Source organism: Rhineura floridana, chromosome 11, assembly GCF_030035675.1.
Source record: "Rhineura floridana isolate rRhiFlo1 chromosome 11, rRhiFlo1.hap2, whole genome shotgun sequence".
Lineage (NCBI taxonomy): Eukaryota > Metazoa > Chordata > Lepidosauria > Squamata > Rhineuridae > Rhineura > Rhineura floridana.
The window spans coordinates 24,125,725-24,142,904 of NC_084490.1; the positions used below are offsets into that span (position 1 = coordinate 24,125,725).

General features: G+C 42.8%; 1 protein-coding gene across 2 annotated transcripts in view; it reads left to right on the forward strand.

Annotated features, from left to right (window-relative positions):
- The window catches only part of LOC133366782 (serine protease 27-like), a 29,862-nt gene extending 20,840 nt beyond the window's left edge, over positions 1–9,022 (forward strand). The window contains exons 5-6 of one of the 2 annotated variants that reach the window (XM_061590265.1): positions 1,007–1,176; positions 4,626–9,020. In XM_061590265.1, the coding sequence (XP_061446249.1) occupies positions 1,007–1,176; positions 4,626–4,925 (470 nt within the window). In that variant the 3' untranslated portion in view covers positions 4,926–9,020. Of the gene's footprint in view, positions 1–1,006; positions 1,177–4,625 lie in introns of both variants that reach the window. The other variant, XM_061590266.1, reaches the window with a different exon arrangement.
- The last annotated feature ends 8,158 nt before the right edge of the window (positions 9,023–17,180 follow it).

Consider the following 17,180-nt stretch of genomic DNA (forward strand, 5'->3'; position numbering starts at 1 on the left):
GGGAAAGGGCAGCAGCACTGCAAAATCAAGGCAGAAAGGGAGAGGCATGCTGGTGCTTGCAAGTAGCAATTTATTTGGGAAGGCTGCCCCCTTCACACACAAAAACACTTGTCACAATAAATGATTACTTTTAAGCACCGTGAGGCCTGTCCTCATATTGCATGTCTGTTTGCATACAAACTGTAGAATCTGAATTCTAAATTTCCAAATATGAAGCATGGAGAATTCAAGCGACATGTTCTTTCTTGCAGTTCATTTCAGCTTTAGGGACCCTCAGAAGGTGTTCCCGTGTTACCATCATGGGTATATAGGGCTCGTGGTAGGAATGGGGGAGACATTCAATTCAGTTCACATTTAAAGCTGAATCTATTAAATTTGCACTTTCCAAAACAATATGAGAATCGAAACGCAGCCATCCTTTGAAATTCACACTTATCTGAATTTTGTGATGCAGTTGTTACAAAACTGCATATATTAGGGGAAAGTGTGCATAAAAATGTATATTAGTGAAAATAACATGCAGAAATGCATATTAGGAGAAACTGCTTGCAAAAATGTGTACATAAGTCAAAACTGCATACAAAAATTAATTTAATAGAAGACATTTACATTAAAATGCTGAAGAATTTTCATGAGGATTTTTTAATAAAAAACCCAAATTGCTAAGGAACTGAATTTAAGATTAGAGAAATGACAAACTGAGAGAGCTGAACCTGACGGATCTTTCTATGCCTAGATGAAGTTGACCTCATGGCTCAGAAAAGATGTGGTTGAGGTTGACCAGCTGGGGGAATGCAGTAATATTCTTTTGTTGCATGTGAAGCTGCCATAATATGCTCTCCTTTCCAAGGTGGCTCCAGATCCCTGCCTTCTTAACTAGTAACCTCCACTTTCTTTCTTATGTTACACATAGCCAATTTGTAAGAAGAAGGAAGATAAGGGGACAGGGAGGGATCTGAATGCCTTTCTGTGCTTTTTCTTCAGTATCTTGTATTCTTCATTGCAGAGGATCTACCATCTCCGAAGAAGCTCCAGAAGCTCCAGGTGCCCATAATAGATATTCACACTTGCAGAAAACTCTACAATATTGACATGGGACCGAACCTGCCCCAGAAACCCATCCAAGATGACATGATGTGTGCTGGGTATGCTGAAGGCATGAAGGACACGTGCAAGGTGAGGGATACCTCTTATCAAGGCCTGTCTTCACTGGAATTCCACATTCTCACTGGTGTCCAAATACACTTATTGTTTTTAATCCAGCCTTTCTGCATTTTAAAACACCTGATTGCAGGGAGGGAGTGCTCATCCTAAACCGGTGCCTGGAGGCTGTGAAAGGCTGGATGTGGGCTAACAAACTGAAACTTAATCCAGACAAGACGGAAGTACTGCTGGTCAAGGAAAAAATTGCACCAGGGATGGGGTTGCAACCTGTTCTGGATGGGGTTGCACTCCCCTTGAAAGAGCAGGTCCACAGTTTGGGAGTCCTCCTGGATCCTGCCCTGCTGCTTGAATATCAAGTGGCTGTGGTAGCCAGGAGTGCTTTTGGCCAACTCATACTGGTCTACCAGCTGCGTCTGTTCCTGGAGGCAGTTGACTTGGCCACAGTGACACATGCATTGGTGACTTCGAGGCTTGATTACTGTAACGCACCCTATGTGGGGCTGCCTTTGAAAACGGTTCAGAAATTGCAGTTGGTTCAAAATGCAGGAGCCAGAATATTACCTGGAGCATGGTGCAGGGAGCATATCATCCCTGTGCTTTATTGACTCCACTGACTCCCAATTTGTTTCCGTCCCAATTCAAAGTGCTGGTTCTGACCTTTAAAGCCCTAAATGGCCTTGGACCAATGTACCTGAGGGACTAATTAAGCCCACATGTACCTGCCTGGGATTTAAGATCATCTGCCTCTGGTCTCCTCTGCGTGCCTGGAGTGAAAGATGTAGACTGACAGGGAGAGAGCTTTTTCAGCTGTGGCCCCCAAGCGTTGGAATACTCTACCCCAAGAAGTCTGCTCTGCTCCCTCCCTGTTGGTTTTCCAGAGACTTCTGAAAACAATCCTGTTCCGGAGAGCCTTTGGGAGGGACTGAAGGCAGAGCCTGACACTGATTTTATGCCTTCTATGTTAAATTTTACCTTTGTAGTCCCTTTAGCACCACTCCCTATATATATGTGTGTGTGTGTATATATATATAATTTTATGTATTTTAATTGTATTTTATGTATTTTAATTGTATATTATGTATTTTAATTTATTTTAATGTTTTTGTGATTTTACTGTTTATAATTTTATTATGTACGTGTTTGATTTTATTTTTGTAAGCTGCCCTGAGTGCCCTATTATAGTGTAGAAGGGCAGGATATAAATATTTTAAATAAATAGATAAAATAAATTTAAAAATTTGTAAGATGGGGTATAACAAGTATTTAAAATAAATTAAACAATAAATTAAATACCAAAATAATCAATGTTAGATCAAAACTCCATGTCCCTCTCAAATTCTCAGGGCTGTATCTGTTCTTAATTGTACCCAGATCTGATCCATTGAAATTAATGGGCATGACTTACCTATCTTCATTAATTTCAGTGGGTCTGCTCTGAGTATATCTTAGTTAGATACAATCCTCTGACTGGAGATGAAGAGGTTGATATAGCTGCCACTACTGGATGCATTCATTATAAGCAGGTCGTGGTGTCTTGGTTGCCAAGGCTATTAGCTTTACATGGGGCTCAGAATCTTGCTTTTCCTTTAGGGTCTCTTCCAAGTGTGGGACCTTCTCTCAGTGAGTCTGGGGGCCATTTAGGAAGGCTTTGGAAGCAAGAAATAGGCCAAATGGTCTATTTCTGGTCCCTGTCACTTTCACTTGTCTTTACTTACAAGGCTGTTCTGTCCCATTTCCACTGTAATCTTTGCATTTAAAAAAACAACTGTTTGATAATGTGCATTGAAATACATTTTGAACATTTGCATTTAAACACCTATTTACAAATTCATGGAGGATCAGCGGCTACTAGCCATGATGGCTATGTTCTACCTCCACTATTGGAGACATTGTGCTTATGAATACCAGTTTTGGGGAATTGCAAGTGGGAAGAAGACTGTTGTGTTCAGGGCCTGCTTGCAGGCTTCCCACAGGCATCTGGTTGGCCACTATGAAAACAGGATGCTGGACTAGATGGCCCTTTGGTCTGATCCAGCAGGGATTTTCTTATGTTCTTATCTTTTCTTTCAAAAATGCATTCCTAAAATTCTCACCCTTGATAATACATTTACATTTATAACATGTATTTTGTTATGGTTTCTGAGCCAAGAACTGCATTGGGAAATTTGGGAAGTATGAGATCTGGTGGATAGCTAACAAACTTCAAAAAGATTAAGGGGGCAACCCCCCCAAATCAACCCAATGCAGACTGAACATGCTCAGTAGAGAATGTTGACTGTCAGTTGGGAAACAAAAATGGAAACAGAAAAGTGGGTGGGTGAGGTCTTATTAAAAGTGGGTGGGTTAGGTCTTATTAGCCATGAAATGTTGACTGCTGATAGATCGATCCAGAGATAAATAGATAGAATTAACCTGGAGGAGGGCTTGACTGAACAAGACCCTGAAAAGGAGCAGTCATGTTAGGATACACTGCAACATTTTGTTGCAGGTCCCACTTGCTTCACTGGAATCTCATGTTTGTGCCATCTCATGATTATGCCACAACCTTCAGCATTTTACAGATGAAAAAAGGGACAAGATTGTTAATTAGCTGCTAACAATCTCCCTTCCCCTTTACAACATTACACATCGCTGAAGGCTTTTGTGTGCCTTCTGTATACTGTACTCATTTGCTCTACAACTGTCTTTTATCTGCTGATTTATTTAAAAAGCAAAGAAGGTATTTATCCGTTGTGATAATGATCTGCTCTAGGTTATGTTGTTGTGCAGTATATTCCCAACTGTTGCAAACATCTCAGCCAGCCCCTGCAGTGTGCAAAGTGATAGGGTGGAGATGGCATAGTGGCTTAGAATTCATACATGTGCATTTGCTAGGGGTGTGCAGTGACCACAGTATTCACCTTGTATCTAGCATTTGGAAGCAGCTGGATCTTTGGATCCACTCCATGTCATTCTGATTTATCATTCTGGTCGGGATCTGATCTGTTAAACCTGAAGCTCTGTCCCCCCCCCATTTACTATAACAGGAAATTTAAAATTGCTGTATCTTTTTTTCATTTTTACATAAGTGGATGAAATTTTCAGGCAAGGATTCCCCCCCCCCAATTGATGAAGCCTGCCAAGTTTCAGACAGATCCATCTAGGAGTTTTTGCATAGGAACCTTCCATGAGTGTTTTTGCCTGGCTTGAATGTGTCCTTGAACTTTGATTAATGCCTCTTGCTTGTCTGGCTGGAGGATACAGAGGGATAGAAACTAGCCTATGGTACAAATGTAAAATTTACATTAATTGCGCTCCCCACTTTTGCCTCTGGCTCTGCCCAACACCGTCATGTGGCCCTGTGTAGGTCACCCAAAAAGGAATGTTGTCCTTGGTCTGAAAAGGTTTCCTCACCCCTGCTGTAACCAGTATGCAATGCTGAATCTTCAATGCATCTTATATCCATCTTGGTGTTTCCCTAGGGTGATTCTGGTGGCCCGCTGATGTGCAAGATTAACCAGGAATGGCTCTTGGCTGGTATTGTCAGTTGGGGGGAAGGCTGTGCTGAGAGGAACCGCCCTGGTGTGTATATCCGTATTACCGCATACCATGACTGGATTCACAGGATTATCCCCAGTCTGGAGTTCATCAAAGCTAGGAGGGGTTACAACAACAGGATCAAGAATCAAAGCATCGTTGGAGCCAGTGGGAGGGTACAGGCCTTCTTGATCATCGCTCTGCTGCAGGTTTTGGTGTGGACCTTTATTCATCTCTTGGGATAGAAACTGTGGAAAGAAAAAAGTTACAAGTGGACAAGTGGTGTCGGGTTATCCCTCTTCTCATCTCCCTCCCATTTCTTGGTCATTCTAACTTCATCTGCCCAGGATTTTTATATCTGGTCTCTGTTTGCCCCAGAGCACCACATGCACAAGGAGATATAAATGCAGCAAGGCATAGATGTCTCAGCAGAATGGTTTGATGCCTGCTTCTCAACAATGGGACGCAACATCCTCTCTCACAACCCTTGCAACGCCTCTGTCTCTTTCCCTTCTTGCCACACATCACTATTGCTCCACAACTTTTACATATGCATAGCATAATAAGAAATTATGACTGGCTGGGACTGGGGTGTTAGTTGCCCCTGGGATCATCATGTGCTTAAGAGAATGCTCTTCGGAGGTGTCTTGAGGGATGGGATTGGACCTGTCCGACAGGTGAATTGAGATTCAAACACATATGGTGCTGAGATGTATGATGATTTCCCCTTGTATTTTTTTTAACAAAGTTTTGGAAGCTGGAATTGAAAGCAGTATGTAAGGACGAAGGAGGCTGCCCCCCACCTGGTTAGAGTCTTTGTCCATCTAGCCCAGTGTTATGTACTTTGACTGACAGTGTCTCTACAGTGCCTCAGGCAGAGGCCTCTGTCATCATTCCTTGCCTGATCCCTCTAATTTGAGATGGGACCTTCTGCTTGCTAGGCGTGTACTGTACCACTGAGCTATTGGACATCCCTGAAGGGGGTGCTACATAACCATTTCCATCCTTGGCATTTGTCTGCTCAGAATCACCTTCCTCTATTGCCTTCTTACTAACAGAGGGGGAAAGATCTGGTGGCCATGGCATTTGTCTGCCTCTAGGGATGGGGGCAAATTAGATCCACCTCGCATTTAAAGCTGAATCTGTCAAATCTGCACTTTTCAAAACAACATGAGAACAGAAACACAGCCATCCTCCAAAATTTGTACTTATCCAAGTTTTGCAGTGCAATTCTCCAACCATTGTTTACAAAAATGCATATATTAGGGGACGATGTGCATAAAATGCATATATTACTGAAAATAACACACTAAAATGCATTAAATCAGGAGAAACTACTTGCACAAATGTGTAGATTAGTAAAAACGGCATACAAAAATATGTTTATTTGGAGAAATTTGCACAAAAATGCTGAAGAGTTTTCATGATGATTTCTTTCAAAAGAGAATCCACAAAATGCTGCAGAAATGTGGAGAACTGAATGACTGGAAAAATGAGAAATGGAGACAAGCGATCTTTCCATCCATCCCTATCTGCATCTCTAAGCTGCTTTGCCCTCTGCAGGGAAAAAGATGACTCCATCTCCCCTCTGTCTTTTTCTGTGGTGGATAGGAAAGCAGCTGAGATGTGAAATGTTCAGCAAATGAATGACAAGCAGAAAAAAGGCTAAGTGGCTCTTCCTGCTATCAGTTGCAGCTTCTGAGCCTGTTTTGCATTCAACAAACCAACCAACCAACTGTTGGGGGAAATAACCATGCCACAGAGCCTCAATTAAATTGTCAAGAATGCCAAACCAATTCCTTAACAATTCACTCAAAGAGCTGTCTGAGCCTTGCTGTTTTATTCATGCCATCTAGCAGCTCTTCATCCCTGATCATCCCTGGAATTCACATAAATACCATTTGCTCCCAGAATATACATTTACCATACTTTTTTTTTAAAAAAAACCCACATTTAAATTCAATTCAATACCTGCATGTATATGTGTCTTTCCCTCTCTCCACAATCATGTTCCAGTTGTCTGTCCAAAGCATTTCACCCACCCCAGCTTGGCTTATAAGGAAGAGGTGGCTTGAAGTAGGGGTGAGAGTGGGGGCTGATGACTGTTCTCAGTTGGACACAATAAATTGGTACAAGCTGGATAGAAGACAGAAAGTTCCTGGTGACCCTTAACAAAATCCCCAGGGATAAGGAAAGGCAAAAGAATTACCTAGCCACGGAAGATGTTGGGCAATGGAAAGTTTCCAAAGTGTGGTGGACAGGCCTTGCCTGAATACTGGTTCATGCAAAAAATGTGGGGCTTTTTTGTGTATGGGGATGCACCGCCTTTGCAAACCAAAAAGGCAATCAGCTCTCACAGAGTCTGGGAGGGGAGATGAAAGTGGAGCCGATAAATTGCTTGCTGTGTACAATGCTGCTTGCCTGACAAGAATTCATTCCACAGTATGGTTGGGGTTGTAAGCTTTTTTATTGGCCATTGGTGGGTGACCTAGCAAGACGTTGTCTTGGGCGCTCTCTCTGCTTGCCTGTTAAGGGGACTGTGATGTTCCTGCTTATATTGTAAATATGGTAAGTGCTGGTTATATAGAAGACATATGGTAAGTGGAGTGAAAGAGGAGAGGGAGTACATGAGCAGTAGAATGCTGGATGATTGGCTGAGCATTTGAGTGGCTGGGAGTATAAATGGAAGAAGGACAGTTGAATCTGGGTGGTGAATTGGGAGGTGGATGTTGGAGAGAGGTGGATGTTGGAGGTTTGATGGTGTTTGGTGTTGTTGTTGAGGGTGAGTCAGAGTTCTGAGGCAATTAGTAAGAAGTCAAGTACATAACAGAATATAGATGAAACCATACACTTGTGAAACATTCCTTAAGTAATCTTATTATTTCTAATACTAAATAAATATTTCTTGGTTAAACAAAAGCCTGATTCCTTCAGCTGGGAAACACAAACCAGGGGGAATAGCAAAGTAACCAAGGCTGAACAGTTTGTATCAAATGATGGCAGCAGCGGATCGGAGGAAAGTGTATCCAGTCCCACAGAGAAACCCAGGGCTGTATGCTTCGGAGTCAAGAGGCTGCAGGGGGGTTTGGGAATTACCTATACCCATAGACACAAGGTATCGAGATAGCCTGGCAGGGACTAAGGCACAGTCTAAGGTTTTAAGAGATACAGAGTGTTGGGTAGTAAGGCCTAGCAGGCGGATCTGTTGAAATCTGTGCTAGAGCTGTAAAGGGTAAGAAGAAAACCTGACGTTCCTGTCTGCTGGTAGCCACAAGTGAGAGCTTCACAGGTGGTGCCAGGGAAGGAGATCACAGGGACTAATTACCATCATATTATAAACTTTTTACTCCTTCTGTTGCCACATACTAACTCCTTCCATCATTGCCGTTTGCCAGCTCTAAATTTTACTTGGACTTTTGACTCTAGAGGGTAGGTCTGTGATGATAACATTCCTCTTTCTCTCTCTGGTTTGACTCGGCTGACGCCCAACTCATGCTGAGTAAGTAATTACTGTTATTTATGACTAAGGAGTAATCCTCCCCTTTCCTGGCAATTCCAACTTCAAAGACTCTAGGATTGTTTACTTTTTCTTCTCGGCTTTTACCCTGGGGTGTCGTGATATCACCAGCAGGGTTTACTGCAGTTTAAGTAGCCTACTCAGCACAGGGCGAGTGAAAATGACCCTATAACAAGTAAAGAGAAGGATCAAGTTGAATGTGGATGTGGAGCACTCTAGGACCTTGAAATTTTGGGGCGTACAATTTAAGGCATACTGAGGACATTGTCCCCTGTAAAGCTCGGCCTAGGTTTGTAGTTGCTGGATTATAACTTTTATTGCTGTGTCTCTTTTAGCAAGTTACCTTACTCAAGGTGAGATGGTTCTCACCAGAGTTGGTCATAAACAAAGGGGACTGGTTCCTGTGACGGAAGATGTCATGTCCTTCGTCAAAACACAAAACCAGCTCAAAATTACAGATTTCTTTGGATCTAGCCCAAAGGAAAGGTTTCAAGCAAAATCCTTGGATGATTCTCCAGCTGCTGAAATCTTGTACTGGTCCCTGGGCCCTCAGTGTATAATGAGAGTTATGAATTGTGACACACAAGGGACAGAAGAACAGAGTTTGGCCGCAGAATTAGATCTAGTTGTTGATTTCTACAATCGACACTCAGGGGGATTGCAGAATGGAACAGTTACAAGAGGGACCAGAGAATGCAAATTTGACTTGCTCTGCTGAGAGTTCATTGAGAGCAAACTGTGATTTTGTATTTTTACAGCCTAGCCCCTCTGCTTCTCTCCCTGCGCCTTCTGGCCCCAAAGACATTGACTCTCACACGGTAACTAACCTTTTCAATTCTCAACTTGAGTTGATCAGGGGCCTGTTCATGAGCTGGACAGAGGATCTATCCCTGATTAAGAATTTCCTTGTAGAGTGTAAGGGGCAGCTGTTCTCGCTAATGAATCTATGTCTGGAGAATACTAAGGAGAAAGCCCAGTTGAACCCATCCCCCTTTGAAGGCACTGATTTAGGGCTCAAGGTTCGAGCAGAATGGGAAGTCACTACTACAAATAAGCCCCCCATCAGAAAACCTGCACAGAACAACAACCCAACCTAGAAAGACCAGTAAGACCGCTATCAATAAGAAGATTGGTAAAAACATCTTGGGACTGAGCGAAATGAACACCAAACGCCAACATTCAAAGACCTCACTGTGCCCCAAAAGGAAATCAAAAAATGTGAAAAATGTAGTTAAAACAAAAAAAGGATCTAAAATGAATTTTAACAAATTATTTAGGATACTAGATGCTAAGGAGCAAAAACAGAAAGTACTCGACTGCAGGGCAGGTCAATAAATCAAAAACGAATAAGACTGATTTTAAGCAGGCATGCTTGACTCTGTGCCCTGAATTATCTCTCCTGCATGATCGTGAGACAGGACTTGTAGACCCGTGGCCCATGGCTCAATCCCCAAATAAAGTGGAAGCTCCCATAAAGGGAACTGTGGACTGAGAGCACCCTCAGAAGTTATCCTTGACTAATTAAAAATGGCACCTCCAGCTTATGGACAAAGACCTGGTTTTTATCAACTACCCTAAACCAAATGGCTGGCAGTCGCAATACGATCGCAGACTCCACCTACTGAAGCTTATGCCAGTGTCACTCATGACCAGACTAGGTTTAGATTCTATTTGCTTCGGCAACAACAGCTGCAAAAGTTTATTCAGCCAATGAGGCATTCCTAAGACTAGGCATAGAGTTAAGAAGGCATTTTAAGGAGAATTCCTGTGCCATGCTCTTGGGAACTCGAGGGGAGGGCAAGACTCGCTTCCCCCAAACTCTGAGGCAAATGGAGGATCTGACCAAGGTTTCAGTCAAATTGACTAGTGTCCCTTCATCCTCATTAATTCTCAACTCTGGGTCTGCAACTGCCGGCCCTCCGAGGCCCAAGGATCATCGTGATACGGGGGAGTCCCTCGGAAGTGATGATTTTGTTCTTGGGAACCCTGTCCTGAAGAAGCTCTGCTTATAGAAAGTTTTGGGGCGCTACCTAAACAGGAGCAGCACGAGATTCTGCTGCGTCTCTCCTCCCTGCAAGATAATCTTTTAAACATATTAAGTCATGATACTGAGCTGAATTTGATTGATTTCTGTTCGCCTGCTCCTGATGTTAAAAAAAGAACAGGCAAGATTTTCTCTGGAAATGGCCCAGTGCAGGCCGCACAGAGTCCTGCCAAAGATGCCAGTTGGCCGACTGATTGTCATGCTTCTCTGGGTCCATCTTTAATGTCTAAGACATATCCCATTCCAATCTGTTGAGATATCCAGTGCTAAGCCCTGAAGTAGTTGTATTGCAATCCCTTAAAGTGCCACAAAACAACATCTCTACCTATGTAAGTCCAAAAGTTAAAACTTCTGATTGGTTGTCCTTCCAATTTTTGGAACCGTATGAGCGTGGCCTACTGGACTGCAATAACAGCTTACGCACATCTACTGCTCAAAATTTTATCCCTCGTGTGCCACCTATTAATTGCTGTGTTATGGCAGATACCGGTGGCAATTTGGACAAAATAGAAGAGGTAGACTGACTTCGACCGGTGAATGGCTCTACCTCTTTAAAATTCCTCTCCTGGAACATCGCGGGTTGGAAATCCAAAAGTAGTGATTGTAACTTTTTGGCCTATATGGACAAGTTTGACATCATTCTGCTCCAAGAGACTTGGTGTAGAGATCATATTTTTGTAAATGGGTTTGTGTCCTACTCCATCCTTGCAAGCACTACTAAGGGTAAGGGTAGAGCCAAACAGGGTCTGTGTATCCTGATTTCATCGTCTTTGGATGTTAAGATAACCAAGCTTTCAGATAATGACTCTAATTTGATGGCCTTGACTCTAGATTTGAGATCTATACCCATAACCCTACTCTTATTTAATATTTACCTCCCTCCATCAGCAATTAAAGACGATTCCATGTTAAATTGGCTTAAGATTGACTGTCTATTTAGTCACTGGATGTCTAAATTTCCTGATGCACTTCCCATAATTGCAGGAGATTTCAACGCTAGGACGGGAACCTACCTGATGTGTCCCTCCGAGTGACACCTCTCTCTACGTTGACAGGAGTCAATTAAGGAGCAACATACGACATTCTAAAGACACCTATTTGAACTGTGCAGGAGTTGGTCTGCTCCAGTTTGTTTCTAAAAACGATTTATGTATCTTGAATGGCTCTAGTGTAGATGATGAGTGGGGGGAATTTACTTACATCTCTCCCAGGGGCTCGAGTGTGATCGATTATATTATTACCCATAAGGAGGTGAAAATGTTGGGCTATGCTTTTAGAGTTGCAGTTAATTCCGATAGTGATCATCTGCCACTGGAATTTTCTCTTTTAATCCCTGCTTGTCTCACTTAAAAAAATCATCTCACCGACTCCTCAACTTACCTATAGAGGTTAGTGTAAACAAGATTAAGTGGTCCACCAAAACAGGTCAGGCTTTCAATAGGTATATTTCCTCTCCTCATGTAATAAGAACAGTAGCATCAATTACAATAGATAGCTTGCCTAGTAAAGACATGACTACTTTTGATGAAGTGATACAAGACATGAGCTCCACACTCCAAACCACTTCCACAAAACTCCTTAGAGCCCCTATAGAAAGATCCAATGTATGGTTTGACAGAGAATGCATTGACCTAAGGAGGAGAATTCATTTTGTTTATCACCAGTATTGTAGCAATAATGAACGTCAACTTCCTCATTCATATTATGAATTAAGGAAAGAATATAAGAAACTCGTGTCCATGAAGAAAAATGAGGCTACCAGAGATCTATGGCAAATGCTGATAGCAGCTTCTATTACCAGTAACACCAAGTCCTTTTGGCAGCTTGTTTCCGGGGCCTTGGCTAATCACAATGGTAGCCCTGACTGCCACATCCCAGCTAATATCTGGGAGGACCATTTTTGACCAGTGTTCAATGATCCAAATTCTTCTAAATTAAGTTCTCCTCCCTATTTGTCTCCTGACATTCCAGAGTGGCCCCCTGTAGACATTAATATAATTGAGGAACTATTATTCCAATTAAAAGTAGGCAAAACTCCTGGACCTGACGGTATCCCCTCGGAGTTGATGAAATGTAATATACACTGGTGGGCTCCCTTGTCGGCCTCTCTTTTTACCTTAATAAACAAATCGGGTAAAATCCCTGTAACTTGGTTGAAGGCTTACATCATTCCCATTTATAAGAGTGGCCTCAAGAGTGACCCGGGTAACTATCACCCGATCAGTCTGTTGTTGACTGTGGGAAAGCTGTATGCTAGTTATCTAAGCTCAAAGCTGAAGCAGTGGATAAGTATGAATAATATCTTGGGAGAGGACAGCGGAGTCACTAGCGGGAGTGCGGGGGGGGTGCGGACACATGCGCACTCGAGGCCAGCCACCCCGTCCATGCCCCTGGGAGGGCACGCGCCGGAGGGGCACCCAGCCGGAGAAGGCCTGGGAATGCCGGCGCCCCTTCCCTCGCCCTGCTGACGCTGCTCCCAGTCTCGCCCGCTCGCCCACCTCTGAGGAGGAGTTGGAGCAGCCTTGCCGGGCAACGGCACGGGGCGGGGCGGCTCTGGGTGTCACCCCCCTCATGGTGACACCCAGGTGTGGGCCGCACCCTCTGCACCCCGGTAGTGATGCCCCTGGGAGAGGAGCAGATAGGGTTTAAACCTGGGTGCTCCACTCTCGACCACTGTCTGGTTTTGGCTTACTTAGCATACAAATACTCTAAACCTAGAGGTGGCAAACTGTTGACAGCCTTTATAGACCTGAAGTCTGCGTTTGACTCCATTTCCCGTGTTCGACTATGGAGCAAATTAGAATCTCTATCCATTGATAAAAGGCTACTGTTCCTGATATCTGCATTACATCATAACATGACTGTTCAAGTCAGATGTAACTATCGTGCTCATCTTTCAAGGGAGATCCAATCCTCCCAGGGGGCTAGACAGGGGTGTGTTCTTGCCCCTACTTTATTTAATTTATACCTGGCCGATCTTCCTCCTGCATTGAGAAGGATGCAATCTCACCCACCCAAACTTGGGCTTACGGAAGTATGTATCCTGCTCTATGCAGACAATGCAGTCCTGGTTTCTCAAACTCGGCTGGGCCTAAAAAGACTACTTAAGAGTTTTGCGGATTACTGTAAAGACAACCAGTTAATAATTAATCATGCCAAATCCAAGGTGGTCGTGTTCTCTAGGAGGAAGGTCAGGTTCCCATGGTTCTTGGGTTCTGCTAGAATTGAACAGGTTAACTCCTATAAGTACTTGGGGATTTGGTTTCACGAAGCTGCCAACTGGGGACCTCAAGTCAAATACATCAAAACCAAAGCTGAGAAAAACCTCGGCACTATTTCCCGCTTCTTTTTCACTAAGGGAGGGAATTTTGTCCCAGCTGCCATTTGCATTGTTAGATCCAAAATTGTCCCGATGATGCTCTATGGAGCCCCAATTTGGTATCCCTATTTTAAGGGATCTCTTGAGGGAAGTTTAAATTTCTTTCTTCAATCCATCTTCGGAGTCCCTAGATGCGTCTCTGGTGCTACTCTTAAATTGGAAGCGGGTCTAAACTCTATAAACTGCTCTGCCTGGACTTATACAATCCAATACTGGCTTTGATGCTGTTCCCTGCTTCCGCAGGACTCACTTACGAGGCAGATGTTGAGTGACCCTACAGAGTCACCTTGGTTTAAACTGGTGATGGATAAAATTGCTTCGGTTGGCCTTTCCCATAATGACCTGCTTTCTATGGAACTCAGCATGGCTAGGGGGATTGTTAAACAGCAGTTAGCTGACATCAATAACCAAGACCTTTTTGCAGATGCTTCGGGTCCCTGCTCTCCTCACTCACTGGGTTTAACTGGCTTCCATCATAATGAGGAGATGCATTACTTAAGTTGGTTAACTGTTCCCAAGTATAGAAGAGCTTTTTCCCTGGCCCGCTTTAATGCCCTACCCTCCAAGCTTTTGGAGGGTAGATATAAAAAATTTTTTGAACCTGGCCATGATGGCTAGACACCGCATGATTGCGCACAGTTTTTAATCTGTAATGTATGAAATTGATTTCTGTACTACTTATAATATGACTCTATGTTTTAAGTTTTAACGTTTTTAATGTTTTGTACTAGCTTTGGATTGCAATGGTCGGTTGACTAAGCAATAAAGATATACTTTACCATTGGCCATTGGCAACATAGGCCTTTGGTCCCTCCAGCTCAGTATTATCTACACTGACTGGTAGTGGCGCTCCAGGACTTCAGAGAGGGTTCTCTCCCAACCCAGCCTGGAGATGCCAAGGATTGAGCCTGGGGCCTTTGCATTCAAAGCGGTTGCTCTGCCACCAAGCAACTGCAGCTATACCATTTGAACAGTATTGGAGAATGAGTGGAAACTCAAGGAGCCAGTTCTGAAATCATCAAAGGGAAGAAGCAGGCATGGAATACTGTGCATTGCATCCCACCATCTGTGCCATTTCTACTCATGCCTGGAGTGTCTGTCATGATAGATAATATGTAATAACTGAGACAATATAAAGACCCTTGTGAGCAACCCCATACTGAAGCTTAATATTCAATAAATTTAAATTTTTAGAAGAGGGGGAAGGTTTGATTAAGGGAAGCCGGTTGCTGGGTGTGTGTCTTTGGGGGTTTTGTGGGAATTTACAGTTTCACAAATCCACTGAAAACCAGTTCCTACCTCTGATACGCTTTGACACTCTGATGCTTTTGAATGAACATTGAAAAGCAAAGTCATTCCTGAATTTTGATATGCTTGAATTTCTAAAACTCAGCATTATCACTCCAAAAAAGGTGACTCTATCACCACATGCAAAATCTTTGGAAGGCTTAAATTTCAACCTTTGGATTCTTGGAAATGGATTTTTTCAAAGTCCATGTTTCAGTCCAACGGAAAACTGGCTGTTCAGAATACATTCGTTTGAAACAGGCCTGGATAAGAGTTGCTTCAAGGCGTACTTAACTGTATCTTTACCACCCCTTTATCTAATCCTATCAGCCCAGGCCACTTTAAAGTTTTAAAGTTTATTTGCTATACAAAATTACAGTGCTTTTATACCAATTTCATCATCATGGAATCCTGGGAGTTGTAGGTTGGGGAGAATTCTCTGTTAGACATCCATGTTGTCTCCTCATTGCAATTCCCAGAAAGAAGGAATGGCTTTTTAAACTGAATAAAAACTGTGATGTAGATGTGCCCTCAATCACATGCACTATTCCTTAGCTGACCATAATGCTAAGAAGCAACCACTATCCTGTCTTCTACAGGCCTAACTGCTACACATTACGTTAACAAAATTAGTAGCAATCATGTAGATGGCTACATGAGATGAAGCATGGGCACCCCGATTATGACTGGCACCACAGCACAAAGGCAATTTTTAAACTCTGCCCTCACTAGCTGTGATCTTGGTAAAACTCATCCCCTATCCAGCAATTAACATTAAGGGAAAAAACACTTTCATTGGCCACAGTGGGAGGTTTTTTCTCCCAAAGGCTAAATGCCACAGTGGGGGAGGGGGGTATTTGTTTATATGGAGGCCACTACTAGGACAGGAAGACTTAACCCTTCCTCCAAACATGCTGCAGTGCTGATCACAATTGTTTCCCCTGCCCTGTCAGGTACTTAATTAAAACAAATCCATGATATATATGATTGCTGATCATGTTATTAACATAATGTGTTGTTAGGGGGCTCAAGTTATTTTTTAAAATCAAGTCCAGAAATGGATGCCCTCAAATTTAGCTCTTAAAATCCTCTCAAGAATCTTGTCAGTGAATGAAAAGTGCTGAGCCTTTGAGGGGTGGAAGATTAAGGGGAACAGTGTTCAGTGTGTTGGCCACTAGGGTGTATGGTTTATGTGTTCTGCAAAATATTGCATATTAATAAAATATTTTGCTTAATAAAAACCTTTGCTTGTTTGTGTTCAAGGTATTAAAAGAGCTGGAATGACAGCACTGATGAAGGATGAAAGTAAGGGTGAGGAGAATCATGTAATGCACAATGGATGGGAACAGCCAAGAAAGAAAAAAATAAGTGAACAAAACCAGTCATATATCACTTATGCAATTATATCTTAACAGTCAATTTTCAATATATCCCTTACTGATATAAGGTATCAAAATGTATCAGCTGTTATAATGCCAATGTGTGTGTATATATATATAATTTTACACTCACACACACACACACACAAATGTGAGTTCTAGCCCCCAGATGAGCAATGGGGTGGGGAATATGGTTCAACTCATATCAGAAGCAGAGGAGAACTACTGTCAGGAGTCCAACCCACATAGCAAACACCACAGAGCTGCTCCTACCCCTTCAGTCACAGTAATCCTGTCCTCTTTCATTATGCTAACCTTCTCCAATTGTCCTGAATTCTGTTGTGCAGGTAAGGGGAAACTGTGGCCCTCCAGATGTTGTTGGACTCCAACTCTCATCAGCCTCAGCTGGTGTGGCCCATGGTCAGGGATGTTGGGAGTTGTAGTTCAAAACATCTGGGCTGGGGAAGACTGCAGTATGTAAAACACCAGGCACCTTGAAGCTGCTATAGATTAAACTGACAACAATCCTCTCCAGTTGTCTCCTCAGCATCCGCAACAGCATCTATTTCATTAAGATGTGTGATCTCTGAACATGAATGTTTTGATGAGGTGTCACAGCTAAATAGCCAGTGATTGAATTCATATCCTCCATGAATTTGTTGAATAGCCTGTAAAGCCACCTAGGTTAAGTGGGCATCGCCACAAAGGATTTCATGTCTTAAACATGCTCCAAATATAAACTTTGGGTTTTCAGATAACAGTATTTTGGAGCTGTTTTTCCTATGCCATTCCAGATTACGCAGAAATAACCATATTTAAAGAAAAGGAGCAGCAGGCATGTATTATTTTGTAATCCATGAATCTTTTTCTTGCTGCAATTATTCGACTTTAGCT